The 21,546-nt window shown below is 39.9% G+C and overlaps 1 protein-coding gene across 11 annotated transcripts in view; it reads left to right on the forward strand.

The window, feature by feature from the left end:
* PHF21A (PHD finger protein 21A) overlaps nucleotides 1-21,546 on the forward strand; it is a 208,397-nt gene that overhangs the window by 29,684 nt on the left and 157,167 nt on the right. For 10 of the 11 annotated variants that reach the window (XM_058663109.1, XM_058663112.1, XM_058663111.1 and 7 more), the window contains 5 exons: nucleotides 1,029-1,069; nucleotides 2,395-2,506; nucleotides 7,381-7,524; nucleotides 13,914-13,946; nucleotides 15,912-15,977. In XM_058663109.1, the coding sequence (XP_058519092.1) occupies nucleotides 7,471-7,524; nucleotides 13,914-13,946; nucleotides 15,912-15,977 (153 nt within the window). In that variant the 5' untranslated portion in view covers nucleotides 1,029-1,069; nucleotides 2,395-2,506; nucleotides 7,381-7,470. Of the gene's footprint in view, nucleotides 1-1,028; nucleotides 1,070-2,394; nucleotides 2,507-4,051; nucleotides 4,106-7,380; nucleotides 7,525-13,913; nucleotides 13,947-15,911; nucleotides 15,978-21,546 lie in introns of all 11 variants that reach the window. The other variant, XM_058663113.1, reaches the window with a different exon arrangement.

The following is a 21,546-nucleotide window of genomic DNA, read 5'->3' on the forward strand; positions in this document are numbered from 1 at the left end:
TCTCATGATTTTTCTTCCGATTTGAGGTCATTCTAATCTATGTGCTGACCACTGACATTTGGGTGGGCTGGAAAACTTTAAAAAGGACTACTGCTAAAGAGGCAGGTTAGCACAGCAAATTGAATTTCCTTTAGAATAGAATGCGAGCTGCGTGAATGGCAGCCCTTTCCAATGGTCTTACTGTATGTGTCGTCTGACTGTACATGATTACACAGATTCATAATGTGATTGACATGAAGCTCTTTTGTCCCCTGAAGAGATGAGGCCCTATGGGAGTAACATCAGTCAGTAGACATACCTATGTCTAAAACATGATGGGGGTGGGGGACGGGGCTGAAGTAACTTATTATAAAAACATTGGGAGTAAATTAATGAATTTGTATTTCCTAATATTGGATCCGGATACTAAAGCCTTAATTTTCTTGTGGGTTTATCACTGATGAGATTATGTGGCTTAGAAAAGGAATCACTCTTTGTCTGTGTGGTTTGCAATTTAAAGTAGTGAGATACACATAAGACTCTGAATGAAGAATTTAATTAAAATTCTGACTATGCATTGTTTATTTACAGAAGTAGTCATATTTTATGTTGTGAATTTTAAAGCCTTATGTGAGACAAATCTATTTCAAGATTATTTGAAAGAAAGTGGACCAACCTAAAGACCAGTGTTAGCTTAATTTGTTAATTTCTCCAAGAACTAGTGGAGATTTTTGTTAACGATGAGGGTGTAGTTGTATGACATTTAGATGAGGTGTGTTTATATCTTTTCTGTGTGTCTCATAGGAGAGGAAAAATCAACTTTTTCCTTGTCTTGAAAAGCCGATAAAGAGGAGATTTATTGAGCTTGAGTTCTTTATTTCTGTGTTATAAACACTACCCACTTCTTCCTTTCTCCCCCCACTTCTGCGTTTTAAAACTTTCGAGACTTATATTTTTTCCCCCTTAAATTGGGAATTTTTAAATCTCTCACTTTTGATGCTGTCTTATAACTCTGTGTCTAATTCTGTTTCCCCCTGCTTCTGTTACAGGGAGATAGAGAGCTGAAGGATAGCCACTTTCCCCAAAATTGGTAAGTACTTTCACTAGGCAAGCATAGAGTGCTTAATGCTGAGTTGTAATTCAAGCATGCAGTGCTTGTTTTTATTATGCCGCAAAAAAAAAAAAAAAAAAAAAAAAAAAGCTTTCTCTTAGAAATGAGGCCTTGATGTTGACACTGAGCAAAGGTTTTTGTCTAGTTCCACGTAGCCGTATCTCAAATGCATTGGTGCTTCTACTGCTGCTGCTAGGCTTGCATGTTCTTCATTTGGTAACCTGTTAAAATGTGAAAGGAACCTTTGCCAAAAATGTTCTTTAGTGCAATGGGGTTAGGGCTGAGAACTCAAAAGTCAGGAAATTGAAAAAGTAAAGATTCCCATTGTGTTTTATATTACTTAATATGCTGTTACATTTGATGGCCTTAGTGTATTGAGAAATTGCTAGGATAATAACTGGGAACCTTGGCTTTGAAATTTGGGATTCAGAAGCATTTATATTCTTAAACCTAGTATTGGATTGGCCTCACATCTGATATTATGTCTCTGGTGTATATTTTTTGGTTTAATTCTTACAGAGGCAAAACTAAGGAGGGGGAAAGATGAAGTAGGAGGGTTTTTAGACAAATACAGTTTTCTGTAATACTTAATATCCATTTTAATAGCTTATAAATCATCATATTTAATCTTTTCTTTGAACGTCTAATTTATGTTCACAGAATGACAGGGCAGTCTAGTGACTAAGCATCAAATAAGTATTAACACTTTATCTGAAGAGTATATGTTATGAAAAAGAATAGATTCCAACAAGATAGTTGGAATAGGGCAGTCCGCTGCTGCAAGGTTACTACATGTTTTTTAATCCTCTCTCTCTCAACTAGTAATTAACTGAATAGGCAGGACAGATGCAGTAGATATTTGGTTAAAACCTCTTTTTGATTATTTGTGGGTCTTGAGGTCCCTCTCATAGTTTCAGGGTTTGGGCTATGAGTGTGAAAGGGAGACACTTGAACCAGTTAACCCTGCCTTGTAGAACCTGTTTATTCTACTTGTCTTTAAAGTACCCAGGACCCTATAGCCTTTGCACTGGTCTGTGATAGTCACAGAATCTTAGAGAGGGAACTTGAGGTTCCTTGTCTTCCAGCCTTTTACCCTTGTAGCAGTTTCTTCTCCAATACCCCTGACAGGTTGTTCCTCAGATACATATTGAATACTGCATTTAGAATGTAGCTCATTATTTTCTGCATTGTACTCTGAGGAGCTCTAGTTACACAAAAATCCAAATCATTAGTACTGGGGTGGGGGTGGGTTAAATGCCGTGGGAAGTGCTGGGTTAAAAAGTTAACGGGTTTCTTTACTGCAGGACTTCTCAGAACCTTTAATATGCCATTGTGCATTGTGAATCTCCAAGCCGGGGCTATGATATGCAGCATTCTTGAATACTTCTAATGACAGGGAGCCCACTACCTCATAAGGTAACACTTTCCTTTTTTTGTATAGTTCTAATCCTTAGATCTATCTTCCGTAACTTCTACTTTTATTAAGGATTTATTGGTTATACTGGGCCTGCTTTACACTCTCTTATGTTACTCTTTGTATGGTGTATAATTTCAGAATCTGACCAGGCTTATATGGACAGCTTTTTTTTTCTTTTCTTTTTAAGTCTTTAAATAGCATTCTGGTAAATGTGGCAGCCAATTCTAAAATGTTGGCCTCATTGTCGTCGTGCTCTTATACACTGCTCTCCAACTTTTTTCGTTTTGAATTTCTTTGAATTTTCAGAATGTACATCAATGTTCCTGTTATTGGGTGTGGTTGGGATCATTTTAGTAGAACTGCCAAGAAAGATGGAAAACACCGGAATGTGAACGCGCAGACAGACTGCGCTGCAGGAAGTGGAAGTTGAAACCAGATCTTGGGGGATGGACAATGGGCAGGAGCGGTGCAAGATCCTGCTGGAGACCTGAGAACGCAAGCCACAGTGCTAGAGGGCATGCCGAACCTCGCAGAGACACCACAGAAAGCCTCCAGTGCAGGCTGTGACCCGTTAGGTATCCCACCTGCTTCTCTACCACTCCCCCTAAAATGCCATTTAGTTCTCAGCAACTCGGACACAGTTAACTACTGAACCTAACAGTTTAGAAGCAGCTGAGATGATGTTTGTCAGTGGCTGTCCCGAGGGTTGGAGTGTAGTAACCTTGCCAAGGTTCTAAGGGCAGCTGCCAGCATCAGGGCCAGTAGCATTTTATGTTGACCTGTATGTGGCAGAGTCTCCAAGGAAATACTGCCATGAAAATAGATGAATGTGTTGAGAGTTTTGCTGAGAAGAAAAAAAATGTAAAGGTTATAAAATTTTCCTCATTTTTATTGATTCGTGTTAGTAAATATTAATGCTTTCCATTGATGCTATTTAAAACTTACTTTTAGCACCTACAGTACCTTGGCTTTAGTAAAGACAATATCTCCCTGCCTCAAATGTTGATACTCAAATGTTAGGTGGATAGGGTATGAAATAAGGATAGGTAGATTTGGGCCCAGCGACGTGGCCTAGTGGCTGGGGTCCTCTCCTTGAACGCCCCGGGATCCCATATGGGCGCTGGTTCTAATCCCGGCAGCTCCACTTCCCATCTGGCTCCCTGCTTGTGGCCTGGGAAAGCCGTTGAGGATGGCCTGGGCCTTGGGACCCTGTACCTGCGAGGGAGACCTGGAGGAAATTCCTGGTTCCCGGCTTTGGATTGGTGCAGCACCGGCCATTGCGGTCTCTTGGGGAGTGAATCATCGGATGGAGGATCTTCCTCTCTGTCTCTCCTCCTCTCTGTACATCTGACTTTGTAATAAAAATAAATAAATCTTTCAAAAAAAAAAGGATAGGTAGATTTGTCAGGACTTTGTACTGTTTTTTATTTTAGAAGATTGATTAAACCTATTTGAAACACTGTGTCTGAAAATATAGATAAAAAGCAGAGGAATTTTAGAGTGAAAAAATGTGCAATGGAGAGAACACAGAACTCTTGTTTCAGGGGCATCCTGGGGTACACTATGTCACGACTTACTGTTAAAGTAACGGTTGGTGAGTCAAATTTTGATTGGAAAAAGGTTTATGTCAATTCAGTAACAGAAAAATATTTCTGAGCAGTAAAATCAGAGTTATAGTTTTCCTACAAGTTGTTGGAATCATAATAGAAGACCTAGAGGTCACATACCTCCAAGCAGAACTCTACTCAGAAAAATAGACTGTGCTTAGAGAATTTGAGAATAGAAATGCCTACAGTCTTCCACAAGTATATGGTGTTGAGAAGTTTTATAAAAATGTTTGTTGAGTGTGAAGAATTAAGTCTGTTAAGGATAGCAGGAAACTATGGTTTACAAAAGGCTTTTCCTATAAGTTGAGCTTATGTATGTTACCGGATAGGTGACGCTGTTCCTATTTTTGTTAGTGTGAGAGTAGCCAGTCGTACAGTAAGTAAGATTTGTTTGTTTTGTTTCTGTGTTTTGGATGGTGAGTGTATTTTCTATATATGACACCTGCCTTCAACAGTGAGATTTGATTTTTTTGTTTCTGTTTGTTGGGGGTCTTGTTTATTTCATGTATGTGGTTCTATGTTTCTGTTATTTGTGGGTGAGAGCCCATTAGGCATCCCAGTAGTTTGCCCTCCACAGTTGAGGAGACTGCACAGTTGGTGTTTGGAGCTGGGAAGGTAGCTCCGCTCCGTATAGTGTATGGAGCTGATGAGCGGTGAGAGCATTGTGTCTGTTACTGTTTTGTGAGTGTTCATATTCACCTTGCAGCAACTGGTTTGTTATCTGTCATGTGTTAGAATTGACAAATTCTAATATCAAAAATGATAAATGCTCATTTACAAATTTAGCAAATAATGCTTTCCTGTGATACTCTGAACTGCCCACAAATGCTGTTCAGATGATGGCTGCCTAAGTTGTCTAAGATCCTGAAACATTTTTTGAAAAGATTCAACATGTGTTTGTCTTGTCTTTGAAAACGGTAAATATATGTATATAATTTGTTCCTTTAGGCAGAGACCAATTTCGTAAAATTGCTGTACAGAAAGACACCTTTCTGAGGAAGGATTTCACATGAATTTTCTAAGCCTTAATAAGTTTTCCTATAATCACTACCTCTTTTTTTTAACCCTTCAGTTTTATTTTGAAATGGAGTAATTAGCATTTAGAGTCCTTGCCAAATAAAACTTCATGCTTTTGTGTGTCTCTAATAAGCAGACAACAACCTGATGGAGGAACTAAAAACTGTCAATTCCTCGTTAACTTGAATTGCAGACTTATTATCCTGCAGGCGTTCTTGACATTTAGAGTCTCCAGGTTAAACCCTTGTTTCCCTTTTTCTTCTCAGCCTTCTGTGTGATCTATCTAAAATCTGATGCTTTAGTAGTCCCCAGATAGGCTTTTTTTTAAAGTATGTATTTTCCATGGGAAAATTGGAAATCACCAATACCCGCAAAAGAAGAAACTAAGTAACTCTGAGAACCTGCCGCTAGGGGAAGAAAAATGTCAGCATTATGACAAGCCATCTTACACACATTCTGGATAGTTTAGAGTGTTACTGTTTTTACAAGTGTTTATCAGTTAGCTAGACAAACATTAGGTTCTTAACGTTTGCACTTCTGTGACCCTTGGAGATGGATGTTTCTCCTGTTTGTTGGACATAATTTGTTTCTGTGCATTTTTGTTACTAATTGATGAGAGCCTTGCCTATATGAACTACATACATTACTGCTTTTGTAAGTTGTGCATGTTTTGAACTTGCTGTTGGGTCCAAGGAGTTCTGAGCATTGAGTTGAACTCTACTGTCACAGCTTGTAACAACAGGCTGAAAATAAGGCCTTTCCATTATTACAATAGCCCTTCAAGTTCAAGGCGATTCTTGATTTGACAGAAACTATAATGAATCACATTTGGACATGTGTAGAAATTTTCCAAAATTAAAGCCAAGAACTATTTCCAGGAGGTACCGTAATGCACAGGTCAACATTTGTGTAAGGAGACTGTAGTATTTAAAATAAAGTGGCTCTGCAGCTTTAACATTTACTGTTGCTGTACATGTGATGTTGTTGGATGACAGCAAAAACCTTGGTCCAAGCCCGTCATGTTTCTGATATGTACTTATTTGTTAAAATTTCACGTTTGTTCAGCAAATATGTCTCCCTTTCCAACTTATTTTTTCCTTCTTATTTTCAACATTTTATTTTCTAGGGACTTCTAAAAATGCACTTACACATTTTGTAGTTAATTATTGACTTTCAACCCTGTTAAATCAGTTTTCAAAGGACTTCCAGCAAACCTAGATGAAGTAAGGACTTTTGACAAGTGTGAAGATGATGAGTCTCATTGTGCTGGTTTAAGGATCAGTAGTTCTGGGTTTCTGACTGTTCTCTCCCCCAGTTTTTGTGAATGCTGAAAAGCTGTACTAGCTACAGGTTTTATAGGGGCAAAGAAGAAGAAGATATTTGAAGAAAAGTTTAAATTTATTCAGGCAAAAACAGACTTTTGCTTTGGCAGAGTTCCTAAAATCATGTCTGAGACCACATTTAAGGAAAAAAGAAAAAAAAAATTAAAGGATAAATTAGCCATTGAGTTCATTTAAATTGCAGCAGTGGTGCACAGAGGGAGGTAGGGAGGTTAGGAGGAATTCAGGCTTCCAGGCATTGTCTCCACATGGAATTCTGTACGCAGTCCCGGAGAGGCACAGACAAGGTGAAAAGGAGAGTGATGCTGCATTACCAGACCACATCATGTGGTACACAGATATATTTTTAATATCCCTGTCATAACTTTGTGAACAGCGCAGTTAATATTTCATTGGATTTATCTGTGTTAAGTGTTAATTAGTTAAATTCTAGTGCTTAAATTATACCAGAATTTCCTTGTTTTGAATTTCTGAATTGTGAATCAAAGTGCCCCGGCCTCCTTTTAATCTGTGGGAGACCCTAAACTCTGCAGTCCATTCTGGGGTGTTTAAAAAGCTGCGTGAGCATGTGGTTGTGTGCCGTCCCAAGGATGACCTTTGCAGTCTCCCCCACCAACCTCTTGGCGAGGGCAGCTCACTGTGTGGTTAATGACATGGGCTGAGCACGTAATGGGTACATAGATGCTTCTTTAAGCGGATTAACCCTTAGGTTTTGAGTTCTAAGTTACTTAAGGTGTTCTTCAGAGGAATGCATAAAGAATAAAACTCAGAACAATTTGGCACCAAATTGTTTTGGAAAAAGAATCTGGGAAATTTTTTGCTTTGTGTAAAGACAATCTCTTTTACTAATATTTTATTTAACACCCATTTTCTTTATTTCTGACACAATGATCTGAAACATTTCTACAGCTGCAGTGAGAAGAGGCGTTTGTTACTTTAAACAGAGGCTGAAGAACCTATAAAATAAGCAGGCCTAAGAGAAAGTGGAGAAGGTAGAGGATGGAGTTGCAGACTCTACAGGAGGCTCTGAAAGTGGAAATTCAGGTTCACCAGGTATGTTGTGTGATTGCTTTCTCTCACATCTTGTTATTAAGTAATGGCTAAGCTTAGTCAACAGGTCCCATTCTGGTTTGCAGTATAGTTTTTAATCATATTTAAGACAATTGTACAAGAGTCATGTATTTTGCCTTTTGATCCTAGTTTTAAGAACTTTGATAAATACTCCTAATTTCCTTTCTAGAAGAAAGAACTGAAAAAAATGTTCACATCCCAAAAGTGTTAAAAAGAGCTTTTTCTCATTGGTTCATCTGAAGCACTTTGTTCTTGTCATGAAAGTGGTATATTTTAAATAAAGGGACATGTTGAATTCAGCTACCACATACACTGAAATTTGTACTCTCATGTGACTCAGTTTTAAGCCTCAATTCTAATCTTTAGTAAAGAAAATGAGATTGACTTCATAAATACTTAAGTTTAAAATTTCACAATTCTTCACATTTTACCTCAGTTGCCTGGATGAAAAAACCTTTTAAGAGCATAGCTATAAAACATAAATATATTATAAATATATTCTATAATATATTTCTGTAGTATATTAAAATATACATGATAATAGGAATATATATAAATAAATTTGCAGGTAACTAATCAAGATAAAATACTCTTAATGATTAATATTTATTATGTAGGAGAATATCACTGTTTTATCTGTTTTCTAGATACTTCCTTGACATTAGGTTAAAGACATGAATACAGACATACACATTCTCACGTAAAATTCTTAGTACTCAAAAATGATAAATGCTGTAAAACTGACTAATTTTGAGAAATAGCTGGAGATTTGGCAGTGGAGAGAAGGAAGCTAATTTTTTTTTTTTAAAGATTTATTTATTTTTATTACAAAGTCAGATATACAGAGAGGAGAGACAGAGAGGAAGACCTTCTGTCCAATGGTTCACTCCCCAAGTGAGCGCAATGGCCGGTGCTGCGCCAATCCGAAGCCTGGACCTGGAACCTCTTCCGGGTCTCCCACGCAGGTGCATGGCCCCAAGGCTTTGGGCCGTCCTTGACTGCTTTCCCAGGCCACAAGCAGGGAGCTGGATGGGAAGTGGAGCTGCTGGGATTAGAACCGGCACCCATATGGGATCCTGGGGCGTTCAAGGCGAGGACTTTAGCCACTAGGCCACACTGAGCTGGGCCCAGGAAACTTGGTTTTTGAGTTACAGAACAAAGAAGAAAAGTTAGGGTTACGGCTGGGCTTGTGCTGGGAACTGAGAATGCAATCTAGAGCGCCTGTGTGGTGGAAGAACTGCCCTGCTGTTAGGAGTGTTTGGGGAGTGAAACAGCAGATGAAGATCTTTCTCTCCCCTCTCTCTCTCTCTTCTTTCCAAATAAAATGAAAAATAAATTAAAACTGAAGGACTTTGTTCTCAAGTTTTATTTCTCTTGTTTTATCTGAATAGTCTAATGTAAAATTAATTTCCAAGATTGAAGGGCAGATATCTTGGGCTTTTGATAACTACTGGATTTGCACATTGCCCAGATCTAGTCTGGATAAAAATTTGCAAGAAAACTTCAGATATGTATCTTAAAAATTGTTATATATTTAAAAGACAGAGAGAGAAAGAGACAGATATCTTTCCAGATGCCTGTAGCAGCTTGGGCTCTTCCAGCCAAAGCTGAACTCAGTTGGGTCTTCCGTGTTGGTGGGGAGACCCAGGTACCTGTGCTATGACCTGTTGCCCGCCAGGGTTGCACATCAGAGGAAGGCAGTAGCAGACATGGAGCTGAGACTCACACCCAAGCGTTTTTTTTTTTCTTTTCTTTCTTTTCTTTATTCTTTTTTTTTTTTCAGTTAAACAAAGGCAGTCTTGCAACTTTATTTAGTTCTCATCCATATTGACTGTAGATTTTTGAAAGTGGTGACAGGTACATAGATAACCAAAGTATACAGCCTGTTTGGCGAATCTTCATCCTCATTACATTTTCTGGACAACCTCACACAGATTCGGTATAGGATGTTCCTTATCTTGTTACCTTGTGTTCAGAGCAGAGTTTACCTTGCACTTATGGGCTTTTTAATGTCTAATCACTTACACACAGTGAGTTTTATTTGTCCTTTCTTCTGGTACTAACTGAAGAAAGTAAATTTTGTTAGCACAGAGAATCCTTGGGGCCTTATGGCGTCATGGTAAAGCTGTTGTCTGTGATGTTCACATCACATGTAGGTACTGGTTTGTGACCTGGCTGCTCCACTTTTGTTCCTGCTCCCTGCTAATGGCCTGGGGAACGTAACAGATAATGGTTCAATTGCTTGGGCCCCTTCTACCCACGTGGGAGACCAAGCAGAAGTTCCTGGTTTTGGCCTAACTCAATCCTAGCCTTTGTGGCATCTGTGGAGTGAACTAGCCCATGGAAGTCTTTCACTCTCTCTCTCTTTTTTTTCTCTCCCCCCCCCCCCTCTTCCATTTTCTAACTTTGAGTTTCAGACCAATGCATCTTTTAAAAATAGAATTCTGTCAGGCCAGTGTCTACTGCTTTAGACACTGCATCCTGTATCTGGAGTACCTGGCTTTGTTTCCTGGTTCCATTTCTGGCTCCAACTGCCTGCTAATGTGCACCCTGGGAGGGAATGGGTGATGAATCAAGTAGCCAGGTCCCCATTTATCCCTGGGGGAGACCTAGATTGAGCTCTTGGCTCCCAGCCTCAGCCTGGCCCAGGCCTGGCCTTTGCAGGCGTTTGGGGAGTCAGTCAGTGGATGAGAACTGTGGGTTATGTTCTCTGTAACCTGCCTGTTACTCAAATAAGCAAAATGAATAAAAGTTAAAATATATATATCTAAATAAGCAAGGTGAGAACTTCAAAGATGATTTTCGGAAAAAAAAAGTCTGATTCTTGTATGATATGCTATGGTACTTTTGGAGTTTTTTCCTCTTCTTAAGAAATGTTGGGATGGGAATGTTAAATATTGGAAGAATGTCTTCTCAGGATCTTGAGATGGTCAGCAGATGGTGCAGTGGTGGGTTACGGGATCCGTTTAGATACTGCGCATCACGTTGGAATGCCTGGGTTCTGTCTCAGCTCTGCTACTGATTCCAGCTTCCTGCTCCTGCACACCCTCAGAGGCAGCAGTGCCGCCTCAAGTGCGTGCTCCCTGCCACCCATGTGGAAGGGCCTTGGCTCCAGGCTTTGACCTGGCCTAGCCCTGGCTGTTGTCGTTCTTTGGGGAATGAACCAGAGACAAAGAGCTCCCTTTGTCTTTCTGTATTTCTCTTTCAAAATAAAAGAAAGAAAATTAGCATTCTACTTATATTTCCTCCTCACAAGATAGAAACAAGTCCCTGAAAGGCCGTTCTTGAAAGACTCATGACCTAAATTGAACTTAATTAAAATTAGAGTTCTTGAGTATTATTTTTGTTTTGAATTCAAGTATGCCAGTTTTATAAATATTACAGTTATGAAAAAAAATTTTATTTTTGAATTGAATTAAAAATTTAAATCACATTTGTTGACTCAGAAGGAATGGAATATTCTTCCAAATATTATTTTTAACATTATTTTAATATTCATATTAATTTCCAATCTGTTTCCATGTATATTACCTATTTTTAGTCATAAAATTAATTTCATATTCATCCCTAATTACTACACACTTTGACTGTATAAACCTCTGTTTGTCAGTTAATATTTTAACATATAAAGTTATCTCCATTTGCATCTAAAATACTTAACTGTATTTTAGAAGAAAATACTAAGTGCAAATCCAAATGACTTGCACTGTTCATATAATTGCTGTTGGATATAGGGTAACTTGCACAATCATTCATCATGACAAGTTCAAGGATGCCAGAAGTGACATACACATAGGGGCTTTGGTTATTAGACTGAGGCCAAAGCTGTAACATCCGTTTAACAGCATGTTAGTGCAAAAGAAGACGCTTGGTACATTTCCAGTTAGGGAATGAAATTAGGGCTGAAATTAAGCTTGCTGGATCAAAACTGTGTTGTGAAACTACCTGGTACTACTATGGTGGTAGTTGTTTTTTTTTTTATGTTTTCTTTATGAATGGGAAAGTGATTAATAAAGTAACAGTGTATATATAGATGATTATTCAATAATAATAATAATAGCCTGTGATGAACATCACATCTTTTTTTTGAAAAATCAACTTTTTTTCATCCCTTTGTTTAATTGCTGTTATGCAAAAAATAATGGAGACCTTTGGAATATTCACTCCCTCTGAAAGTGTAAAGGGAAGGTTAGCAAGCTTCTTCTGTAAAGGGTCAAATACTAAAATATTTTAGATTTTTCAGATCTGATATTGTCTCTCACAACCACTCTGTTTTTGCTAATATAGAGAACAAGCGCTATATACAACCTGATTTCTAGAAACAAGTGACAGACAGACCGACCAGATTTGGCTTCATGGGGCTGTTTTTGGCTTACCCCTATCAGAAAGTATATCCTCATGAAAAGTCACTGTGTTCTTGCAGTAGAAAGTAACTTAACTTTGGGGTTGACACAGTGGCATTGCCAACTGAGCCTGTGCCTGCAGTGCTGGCCTCCCATTTGGGCACAGGTTTATGCCCTGACTGTTCCACTTCTGATCCAGCTCTCTGCTAATGGCCTGGGGAAGTGGTTCAGGCTCACCCAAATCCTTGGGCACCTGTACCCAGGTAGGAGCTCCAAAGGCACTGATCTTAGCATTGGACCATCCCAGCTCCAGCCATTGCGGCCATGTAAGGAGTGAACCAGTGGGTGGAATGTCTCTGTTTTTCCTTTTCTCTCTATATCTCTACCTTTCCAATAAAAAATTGCATAAGTCTATAAAATCCTTTTGACCAGTTAGAATAAATGTTAAAACTTATTCATTGTTCTAGATAGTATTTTTTACAACCTATTCACTTATCTTAGTCTTATAATTAGTCTTGTTACCATATTCTACATCAGAAGCAGGAAATTTGAAGTGTGTTTTAGGGGCTGGTAGAGTCAGGCAACATATTAGTAATAAGATTTGCTGGCTGGCTGCTCACATCAAGTAGTAGTCTGAAAACTGGAATGCAGATATAAGAACTCTTCAACAGATAGCCTTTTATTCTAAGAACCTTATCTTGTTTGTAGTATGGTATATTGATTGATGAAATCATGCTTATAAGTAGCAATACTTTTTTTCTGTTTAATTAGGTGGATATATATTTTTGAAACCTTTTATTTTATGACTGAACAGTTTTAAAGAGCCTATTCCCTAAAGTGAATGACATACTTTTCCAGTTTATGAAAAACTGTCTTGGGGAACAGCTTATTCCTAGATAGTTTTAGGAACCAGTCTCTGATACTCTTGCCTTTTAGGTTTTTCTGTCCGTGGTTATAATTTCCTTTGAGCAGTGATGTTTTTTAGACTATCAGGTCAAATACTATTCATTTTTCTTAAAAAAATTGTCATGCCTTTATTCCATGGTAAAGCTCTTCCCCATCCAGTACCTGGGTTGCCCTGCCTTTCCCAGAGCAAGCCGGTGGGTGGAGTCTTGCTTTGTTGTTCCTCCACCTGCGCTCAAGGACTGAACGTCCTGCTTCCCGTTAAACAGTTGCCTCCGTGAGAGAAGACTGGGTGAAGTCCCATTTGTGTCTTCCAGATGTAAGCACCAGACAGACAGCTGGCAGACCTGTGCTTTGCTGTACTTAAAGAGGTTTTTTGTTATTTGTTTTTTTGCGAGAGTAGCTTTTTTTTTTTTTCCACGCCTTATTTGGGATCCTAGAAGGTGGCAACATTTAAAAAGGATGCTTGGCTTTTGGAGCATACAGCTTGTTGAAATTGCCTTCCAAAAGCTACTTTCCTCCATCCTGTCTCCAGTTTTAAAAATCAGGTATTATGGGCCCAGTGCGATAGTGTAGTGGTTAAGGTCCTTGCCTTGCATGCCCGGGATCCCATATGGGCACTGGTTCTAATCCCGGCAGCCCTGCATCCCATCCAGCTCCCTGCTTGTGGCCTGGGAAAGCAGTTGAGGACAGCCCAAAGCCATAGGACCCTGCACCCACTGAGAGACCTGGAAGATGCTCCTGATTCTTGGCTTCGGATCAGCTCGGCTCAGACCGTCCTGGCCGCTTGTGGAGTGGATCATCTGACAGGAAGATCCTCCTCTCTGCCTCTTCTCCTCACTGTATCTGACTTTCCAATAAAAATAATATATATATATATATATATATATATTTACAAAATCAGGTACTTTTTCACTTCAGATATCAAGCAATGGTGGCGTTGTTGTTCAAGGATGAAGAGTGCTTTACACATCGTTTGCATAAATCGCACAAGTCTTGGGTCTGTTCTGATTGTGGTCTTGCCTGTTTGCTCTGCTCTGGCTTAGCACTCTAGATTTTGGAACTAAACCTGATTAGAAATTGAATATGTGAAACTGATGGCTCTTTTTCTTTCTTCATTAACAGAAACTGGTTGCTCAGATGAAGCAGGATCCACAGGTAAAACAATGTTGTTCTTCATTTAAGTTTTAAAGTAAAAAGTAGTTTAAAATAAAGTGACCATACGCTAGTGGAGTGCAGAGGGTGCATAGAATTAAAGATCTGCTTCCTCCCTCCAAGCAAGTGCCTTGAGTATGCTGGTCTTGCTGTTTTTATGCTTTAGGGAAATCCAGTCATCCTGGCACGGTATAACTGTCATTTCATCTTTGTTGCTAATATTTTGCTTTTGAGTTAATTCTTTTGAGAATTTAGGGGGGGTGTGAAATGGAGAGTTAATACTCTTCTGATATTTTAAATTACATTTCCACAAACCCACTTACTCAAAAACATAGTTTGTGAGACTTGCTGTGGTCTCAGAATTATTGTAAGTAGCCACAAACTATTGTTATTTACTTAAAATTTTCAAGAATATATGAATACTGGATTTGACTGTGTTTGGGGTAAGAATTTTAGATACATTTTTAAAAGCATTGTAAGATTATTTTATTTTTGAACGAACTCCTTAAGAAGAGTTTAAGAGTAACATATAATGTAGCCTAGAAAGATGTTTACTTTTGTTTAAATTCTCAGGACTTTTAGCTTTTATTTGCTAAAAAGCTACCTGCTCTTCTCATGGTCCTGTGTGTTAGGCGAGCAGCCTCTGTGCTTTAAGGCTGAGTGTGGAGAGTTTCCGCTGTCTCTGTCTCTCTATGTGGGTTGCTGAACTTCCACAGGTTGTGCAGGCCACCATAAACAGTGCAGTTGGATCAGACTTTATTCAGGAAGTGAACTATTGAGTTTCACAAACTGTATCCAAGCTTTGTGTTTTAACATCATCTGTTCTGAGGGTTGGTATTGGTAGTCCATGCTTAACTGAAGTGTAACAGTTAAACTTCCATTAGGAATTTCCTGATTCTAATTTTTTTCTTGGAATATTTATAGTTTTAAGCTGGATTTAAGGAACTAAGATCTAGTAGATTAGGTTAATATATCCTTTTAGTGGTTATGATGTTACAAACCAGTGATTGAGATAAAGTTGGTGATCATAGAAGAAAACAGTCTTAGCCTGGAGAATCTGAGAGGGGGACAGTAAGTTATTGGACAACACTGCAGGCGGTCTTATTAGAGAAGCTGTGTATCAATTGCATTGATTTAAAAAGACCAAATAGATTCACATAAAATGCAATAGAAGGTGAAAGTGTGTCCCACGCTGCACCCTAACCCCCACCCCGGCAGGGTAAATTGAAAGAATTGTATGTGAAAAGGCCAAGCCGAAGTCAGTGTCTCGTTGGTGTTCTGTCTGTTAGCTGGCTGTCCTGCTGCCTTGAGCATTTGAAAATGCCTGAATGTTGAGGTCTTTTTTTCTCCCACTCATGTAAAAAGCAAATGCTCAGTGTATCTCATCTAAAATAGTGTTCTTTTTTTGATTCCTAGAATTTTAGAACGAAGCAAATGCCCTGGTAGCCAGTGTGTTAATTTGAATGATGTAATGTTGAGGCAATTGCAGTACTGACAGCTTCTCAAATGTAAGCTAAAATAACAAATGTACTTTACCTTACTAAATAAGGGAGATGACAAGCAGAGAAAAACCTCCTTGTTTATAATGCCTCCAAGCAAAGCCTCTGTTTTCCTGCTTTTGTCTGATTAGTAGAGTTGGATTTTCTATGAACTGATACTTTCCATTAAAAAAAAATGACAGTGTTTTTGTAGAAAGGTGCTATTGCGGTGCAGAATGGCAAAATAGAAAAACTTTTATAACTTAAAACAGTTGCAAAGAAGCTGCCCTGTCCCTGGTACTCTGAGGTTGGGATCTATGTATTAGGAGATGATGGTGTGATGACGGTTTAATGTAAAGCTTGACAAATGTGATTGGCTAACTGCTGGAGGTTATTTCATCATTTGTAATACAGTATGCATCTTCTTCTTGCTACTATTCTGTTAACAAATGAAATATCTCTCTCACAGATATTTTTTCTTTCCAATCAGAATGCTGACTTAAAGAAACAGCTTCATGAACTCCAAGCCAAAATCACAGCTTTGAGTGAGAAGCAGGTAGGGGAAGGGTGGGGGGCATATTTTTAACATTGTGTTCTAAAGATATGTCTGCTTGAGGCTTCTAAGAGAACTGCTATTTTTCCTCATGTGTGAAAATAAGTGTGGGCAGCCAGACTTAGTTTTAATTTTGTTTGAGCTCTGTTTATCTATTTTTATTTTTGGTTGAAATCCGTCTCTAGAGTATCCCATGGGTATATGTTCCTGGCAAATATCTAAAAGCAGTATGGCAGGCTGCCGTTAACTGTGTTAATTAAACTCCATAGTTTACCCATAGGAGAAAGAGGTACAGAAAGTTAGCGGGGGTGTGTGATGGAGAATCTTGTAGTTGCTGGATGTGCCTTGTTACCTGTCTAAAAGCTAGAGCTGGTATTTAACTTGTGGAGATTACAGCTGTAAACAAATTGCTATGAATGTGCATCACCTAGTTCAAAAAGCGGACAATCCCCCCGTTAATCTTCAGTAGATACTGACCTACCACTAATGGAAACACTGGTGGAACTTTGTTCGGAGTATAGCAAGAGGGGCGTTGTATTTTTTGCCAAGAACACCCGGAAAGAATTCTTTGGAATTTTCTGTCTAGTGTCCTCCCCTTTGCCAGTTTGGGCAGCTCCTGCCACCAGGTGGAGTAGGACAATCGACAGAGCCGTATGTAGGTAACTGCCTGTGGTAACCTGACCAAGTGCTTTTATTCTTGCGTTCCCATGACCTCCCTCCGCGTGTGCCGTGAGATTCTCTGTTTCGGAGTAGGTCAATGTGTGATGCAAAAGGACAAGTGGTTTTCATTTGAGAGTTCGTGTTAATGACATCCTATTGAAAAACCTGTGCTGAATAGTTCTCAATGGCAGGTTTTTGTGTTGTGCTTCAAACTTTTATTTTGTGAAATAATACTGAGAGCAATTCCTGGAGATTTCTGTTGGTGTTTGTATTGTGTTTTCCTTTAACTGAAGGGAGGAGCAAGCTTCAAGACCTGAGTGCAGCAGGTCTGAGTCGTTTGTTTCAGAAGAGAATCATCTTCAAGCTGAGTGCACAACTGCTTTGTACCCCTCACTCCTCCTCTTGTGCTTGCTTCCCCATCTTGTCTTGTCTAAAAACAGGAAGTGTTTTAGATGAGGGAATTGCCAGACTAAAATTGGGAGGAGGTGGGATGGTGGAGAACAATTTGTAAGGAAAACTATAAACAGAGTTTGTTAGTATGCGTTTGGCTCTGAGTGTGAGTCAGTTCTCTAAAGTCAAAGGAATGTGTGTTAGTGCAAGCGTTCTAGCTTTAGGGGTTGGTTCCCGTTCAGACTGCCTGCAGCATTGGGGTGAGCGTGACAAGATGCCAAGGAGTGACTCACTTTTGCTGAAAACTTCACAGGTTTCATCAGAGAAAGAAGGTGAGAACTGATTAGGAAGGAAGAGGGGCAGAATGCTCTCCCAAAGTGAAGGCAACCTCAGGCTACCTTTCGGGAAAATGGGACAACGGAAAATGATACCAAAGTAAAGATTTAGTTTATCCTGTAACTTTTTATTCACATATGTATATTTGAATAGTATGTTTTTGGTGCTAGGAACCTCACTTAACTCTGGTCACCTGAACTAAGTTTGGATTTTAATAACTGTAACTTGAAACAGTATCTAGCATTCAGAAAACCTCGCACACAAAGCAGAGAACAGTGGTCAGAAACTGAAAAGCAGCCTTGCAGTTTCCATGGTGTTTGCTTACCTGCAAAAACAGCCGGCTTCGTGGAGCAGGAGGATGCTCAATTTTGGAAGGACAGTACTTGAAAGTAGAAAGTTCAAAAGCTGATCATTCTGCAGACTCAGGTCTCCCAGGAAGCACTGCTGCTGTACTGTAGTTTAAAGTAGTTTTATTTTAGTATAACCTACTAATGCTCTATGCTGAACTTTCTGTTTTTTTGTTGTTGTTGTTTTGTTTTGTTTTTGTCTCAAAAACATCCACTTAGTCTCTGGTAAAACTTACCAGTTTTCCTTCCAATTTAGTAACTAAATCTAAGTAACCTGATTTATATGACTAATAATTTAATATGAATTTTTGGTTGTGAAAAAGTTCTAAAATACAGAAAAGTATGAAGAATAATGCCTTATTTCAGAGTCAATGGCTGTTAACCTTGTCATTCACTTTTTTTTTTTTAAGACTTAATTTACTTTCATTAGAAAGGCAGATTTACAGAGAGGAGGAGATAGAAAGATCTTTGTCCACTGGTTCACTCCCCAAGTGGCTACAGTGCCTGGAGCTGTGCCAATCTGCAGCCAGGAACCAGGAGCCTCCTCTGGGTCTCCCACACAGGTGCAGGGTCCCAAGATTTTGGCCCAACCTCAACTGCTAAACAGTATGAGCATGTTTAGCTCTGGCCATTACAGCCACTTGGGGATTGAACCAGCAGATGGAAGATCTTTCTCTTTCTACCTCTTTCTGTAAATCTGCCTTTCCAATAAAATAAATCTTAAAAAAAATTTAAAATCACAATCAGACAGTACTCATTATTTTTTTATTATTATTTTTTCTCTTTTTATTATATTTTTGACAATCTTTACATAATTAATTAGGGTAAAAAGGTACAAGGGCTACAGGAAAGTGGGTAAGACTATTATTTCCATATTGTTTCCTTCATGTATCTGAGGTAAAGGGGGATATTGAGGGAGAAGTCCCACCCAGTCTCTCACCCTTCCCAGGTCCCTGATGTGGGGCATACTCTGAGATACTTGCTCAAGTGGTTTTGATAGTTCACCAGTTATGAATCGCTGCCAATCTCGCCATTCTAAGCACGATGAGGTCGTTGAAGAATCCACTGATTGACATAGTCCATCTTAGAGTCTCCGTTTGCCCAGTATTTCGCTGCCAACATATGGCTGAGGTGGTTGATTGACTTGTTCTGTCTTCTGTCTTTTCATGGTTGGGGTTCTGAGTCCAGCAGCTTGATTTGGGAGATCCCCAAAGAGACTTTGTCTGAGATGATCCCAGACCAGATTCTTGTATGTACAAGTACAGGGCCCGGCACAGTCCATCACCCTAATCAGCTGGTGGTTGCAATTGCTGGGTTGGTTCTGTTTCAGCCCCAACTTCCACAGGAACCAATGGGTGTTGCAGTCCATCCTGGTCTGCCCAGCACATACTCGGCCCTCACATAAACCAGTGGGAGTCCAAAGGAGCAGTCCCTGGAGCCCAGGCAGGCCCGGGGACAGCTCACCACGTGCACCAGTACTCATTATTTTTAGAAAGTATGTAGTGATACACTCCAATTGGGAAAATGTGGTTTTTAACAAGTACCCTTCAGGACTAAAACTTGGTGAATTCCGTTGAATTCTATGTCAAAAGGGTTTAGTGCTTTTTTTTTTTTTTTAAAGATTTATTCATTTTATTATAGCCAGATATACACAGAGGAGGAGAGACAGAGAGGAAGATCCTCCGTCCAATGATTCACTCCCCAAGTGAGCCGCAACAGGCCGATGCGCGCCGATCCGATGCCAGGAACCTGGAACCTCTTCCGGGTCTCCCACGCGGGTGCAGTGTCCCAATGCATTGGGCCATCCTCGACTGCTTTCCCAGGCCACAAGCAGGGAGCTGGATGGGAAGTGGAGCTGCCAGGATTAGAACCGGCGCCCATATGGGATGCGGGGCTTTCAAGGCGAGGACTTTAGCCGCTAGGCCACACCGCCGGGCCCGGTTTAGTGCTTTTAAATTGTAACTCGTGAGATAGGCTCTTGGTCTTATGTTTGAGACGCCTACACCTCCTGTTGAAAGAGCTGAGTTAGGGTTAAGGTTAGGGTTAGGGTTCCTGCTGCTGTGGAATGGGCAGGTGATAGTTTCTGCCTCCCATGTGTGAAGCCTGGATTGAGGTTCCCAGCTGCCCTGGCTTGGGACCCTTACCTCAAATGAAGCTCACTTTGGAAAGTAAGCCAGTGGTGGTGGTTGAGGGTGAGGGATTGTTCTCTTTTTGTCTCTTAAAAAAAAAAAAAAACAAAAAAACAGAAAATGTAATTAAAAGATTAGTTTGCTTTAAAAATCTGTCAAGATTTCTGAATAAAATACTGATTGGCAGATTGTGAAGTCAGCTTCATGAGCTACAGGGCTTCATTTGTGGTTGACAATTTTAATTCAGAAAATCTCCAGGCTTGATGGCTAAGTAAATTATATATTATGTAACCATTAACATTATAGTTTTTTAAAGTATTTATTTTTATTGGAAATACAGATTTACAGAGTGAAGGAGAGACAGAAAGAAAGATCTTCCATCAGCTGGTTCACACTCCCTAAGTAGCTGCAATGGTTGGAGCTCAGCCAATCTGAAGCCAGGAGCCAGGAGCTTCTTCTGAGTCTCCCATGCGGGTGCAGGCTCCCAAGGCTTTGGTCCGTCCTTGACTCCTTTTCAAGGCCACAGCCAGGGAGCTGGATGGCAACTGGATCAACTGGGACCTGAACTGGCACCCATATGGGATGCTGGGCATGCCAAGCAAGGACTTTAGCCACTAGGCTACCTCACCGGGCCCTTATATCATAGTTTTTTTCCTTTTTTTTTTTTTTACAAAGTCAGATATACAGAGAGGAGGAGAGACAGAAAGGAAGATCTTCAGTCCGATGATTCACTCCCCAAGTGAGCGCAACAGCCGGTGCTGCACCGATCCGAAGCCAGGAGCCAGCAACTTCCTCCAGGTCTCTTACACGGGTACAGGGTCCCAAAGCATTGGGCTGTCCTCTACTGCTTTCCCAGGCCACAAGCAGAGAGCTGGATGGGAAGTGGAGCTGCCGGGATTAGAAGGGGCGCCCGTATGGGATCCCGGGGCGTTCAAGGCGAGAACTTTAGCCGCTAGGCCACGCCGCCAGGCCCCCTTATATCATAGTTTTAATAATGTTGTATCAACATGGGAATTTGCTCATGCCAAAGTAAAAGGCATATACAGTTTCATTTATATTACAATCCCATTTTTGTGTTGATTAATGGCTATGCAAATTTTCATAGAGATAGTCTTGGTGTAAACTACTGAAAAGGTAGTGAGTTTACAGGTAGTTTATTCTTTACTTATATATACCTTTTGAATTTATCACATGAAAAATACATTTCCATTTTAGAATCAAGAATAAGCAAGTAAATGTTGTTTAAAACATGTTTAGAATCACGTTTTTATCTGTTGTGGGATAGTTAGCATTTAAAAGCCTGGTGATATTCTGTTCATGATACATGAACCAATTCTAGGCAGATACTTGGAACAGTTAGAAGTGTGGACAGGTGGAAGCAAGTATTCCTTTAGCAGGGTTCATTCTGATTCTGCACCCCAGCCCCATCATGTTTCTGACAGGCATTTGTGGTCTTTTTCTTGTCAGGAGAGTCTCATATTGAAGCTGAAGCACCTAGTTGCTATGGGCTTCTGTTTTCACTCTAGTTGCTTGTGGAGACCAAATCGGCATCCCCTGGTTGCTTGCTTGTCCCCAGGGTGATTGAGGCTCACCCTTGTGACATGTGTCTTGGACTTGCACTGTCTGAACAGTTGGCTTTCCTTGCCTGGTGCCTCCTGCTCAGCTCTCACAGCGCAACCCAGCTGTTACTTCCTCAAGGAAGCTGTCCCT

The sequence above is a fragment of the Ochotona princeps genome, chromosome 4 (assembly GCF_030435755.1).
Source record: "Ochotona princeps isolate mOchPri1 chromosome 4, mOchPri1.hap1, whole genome shotgun sequence".
NCBI lineage: Eukaryota > Metazoa > Chordata > Mammalia > Lagomorpha > Ochotonidae > Ochotona > Ochotona princeps.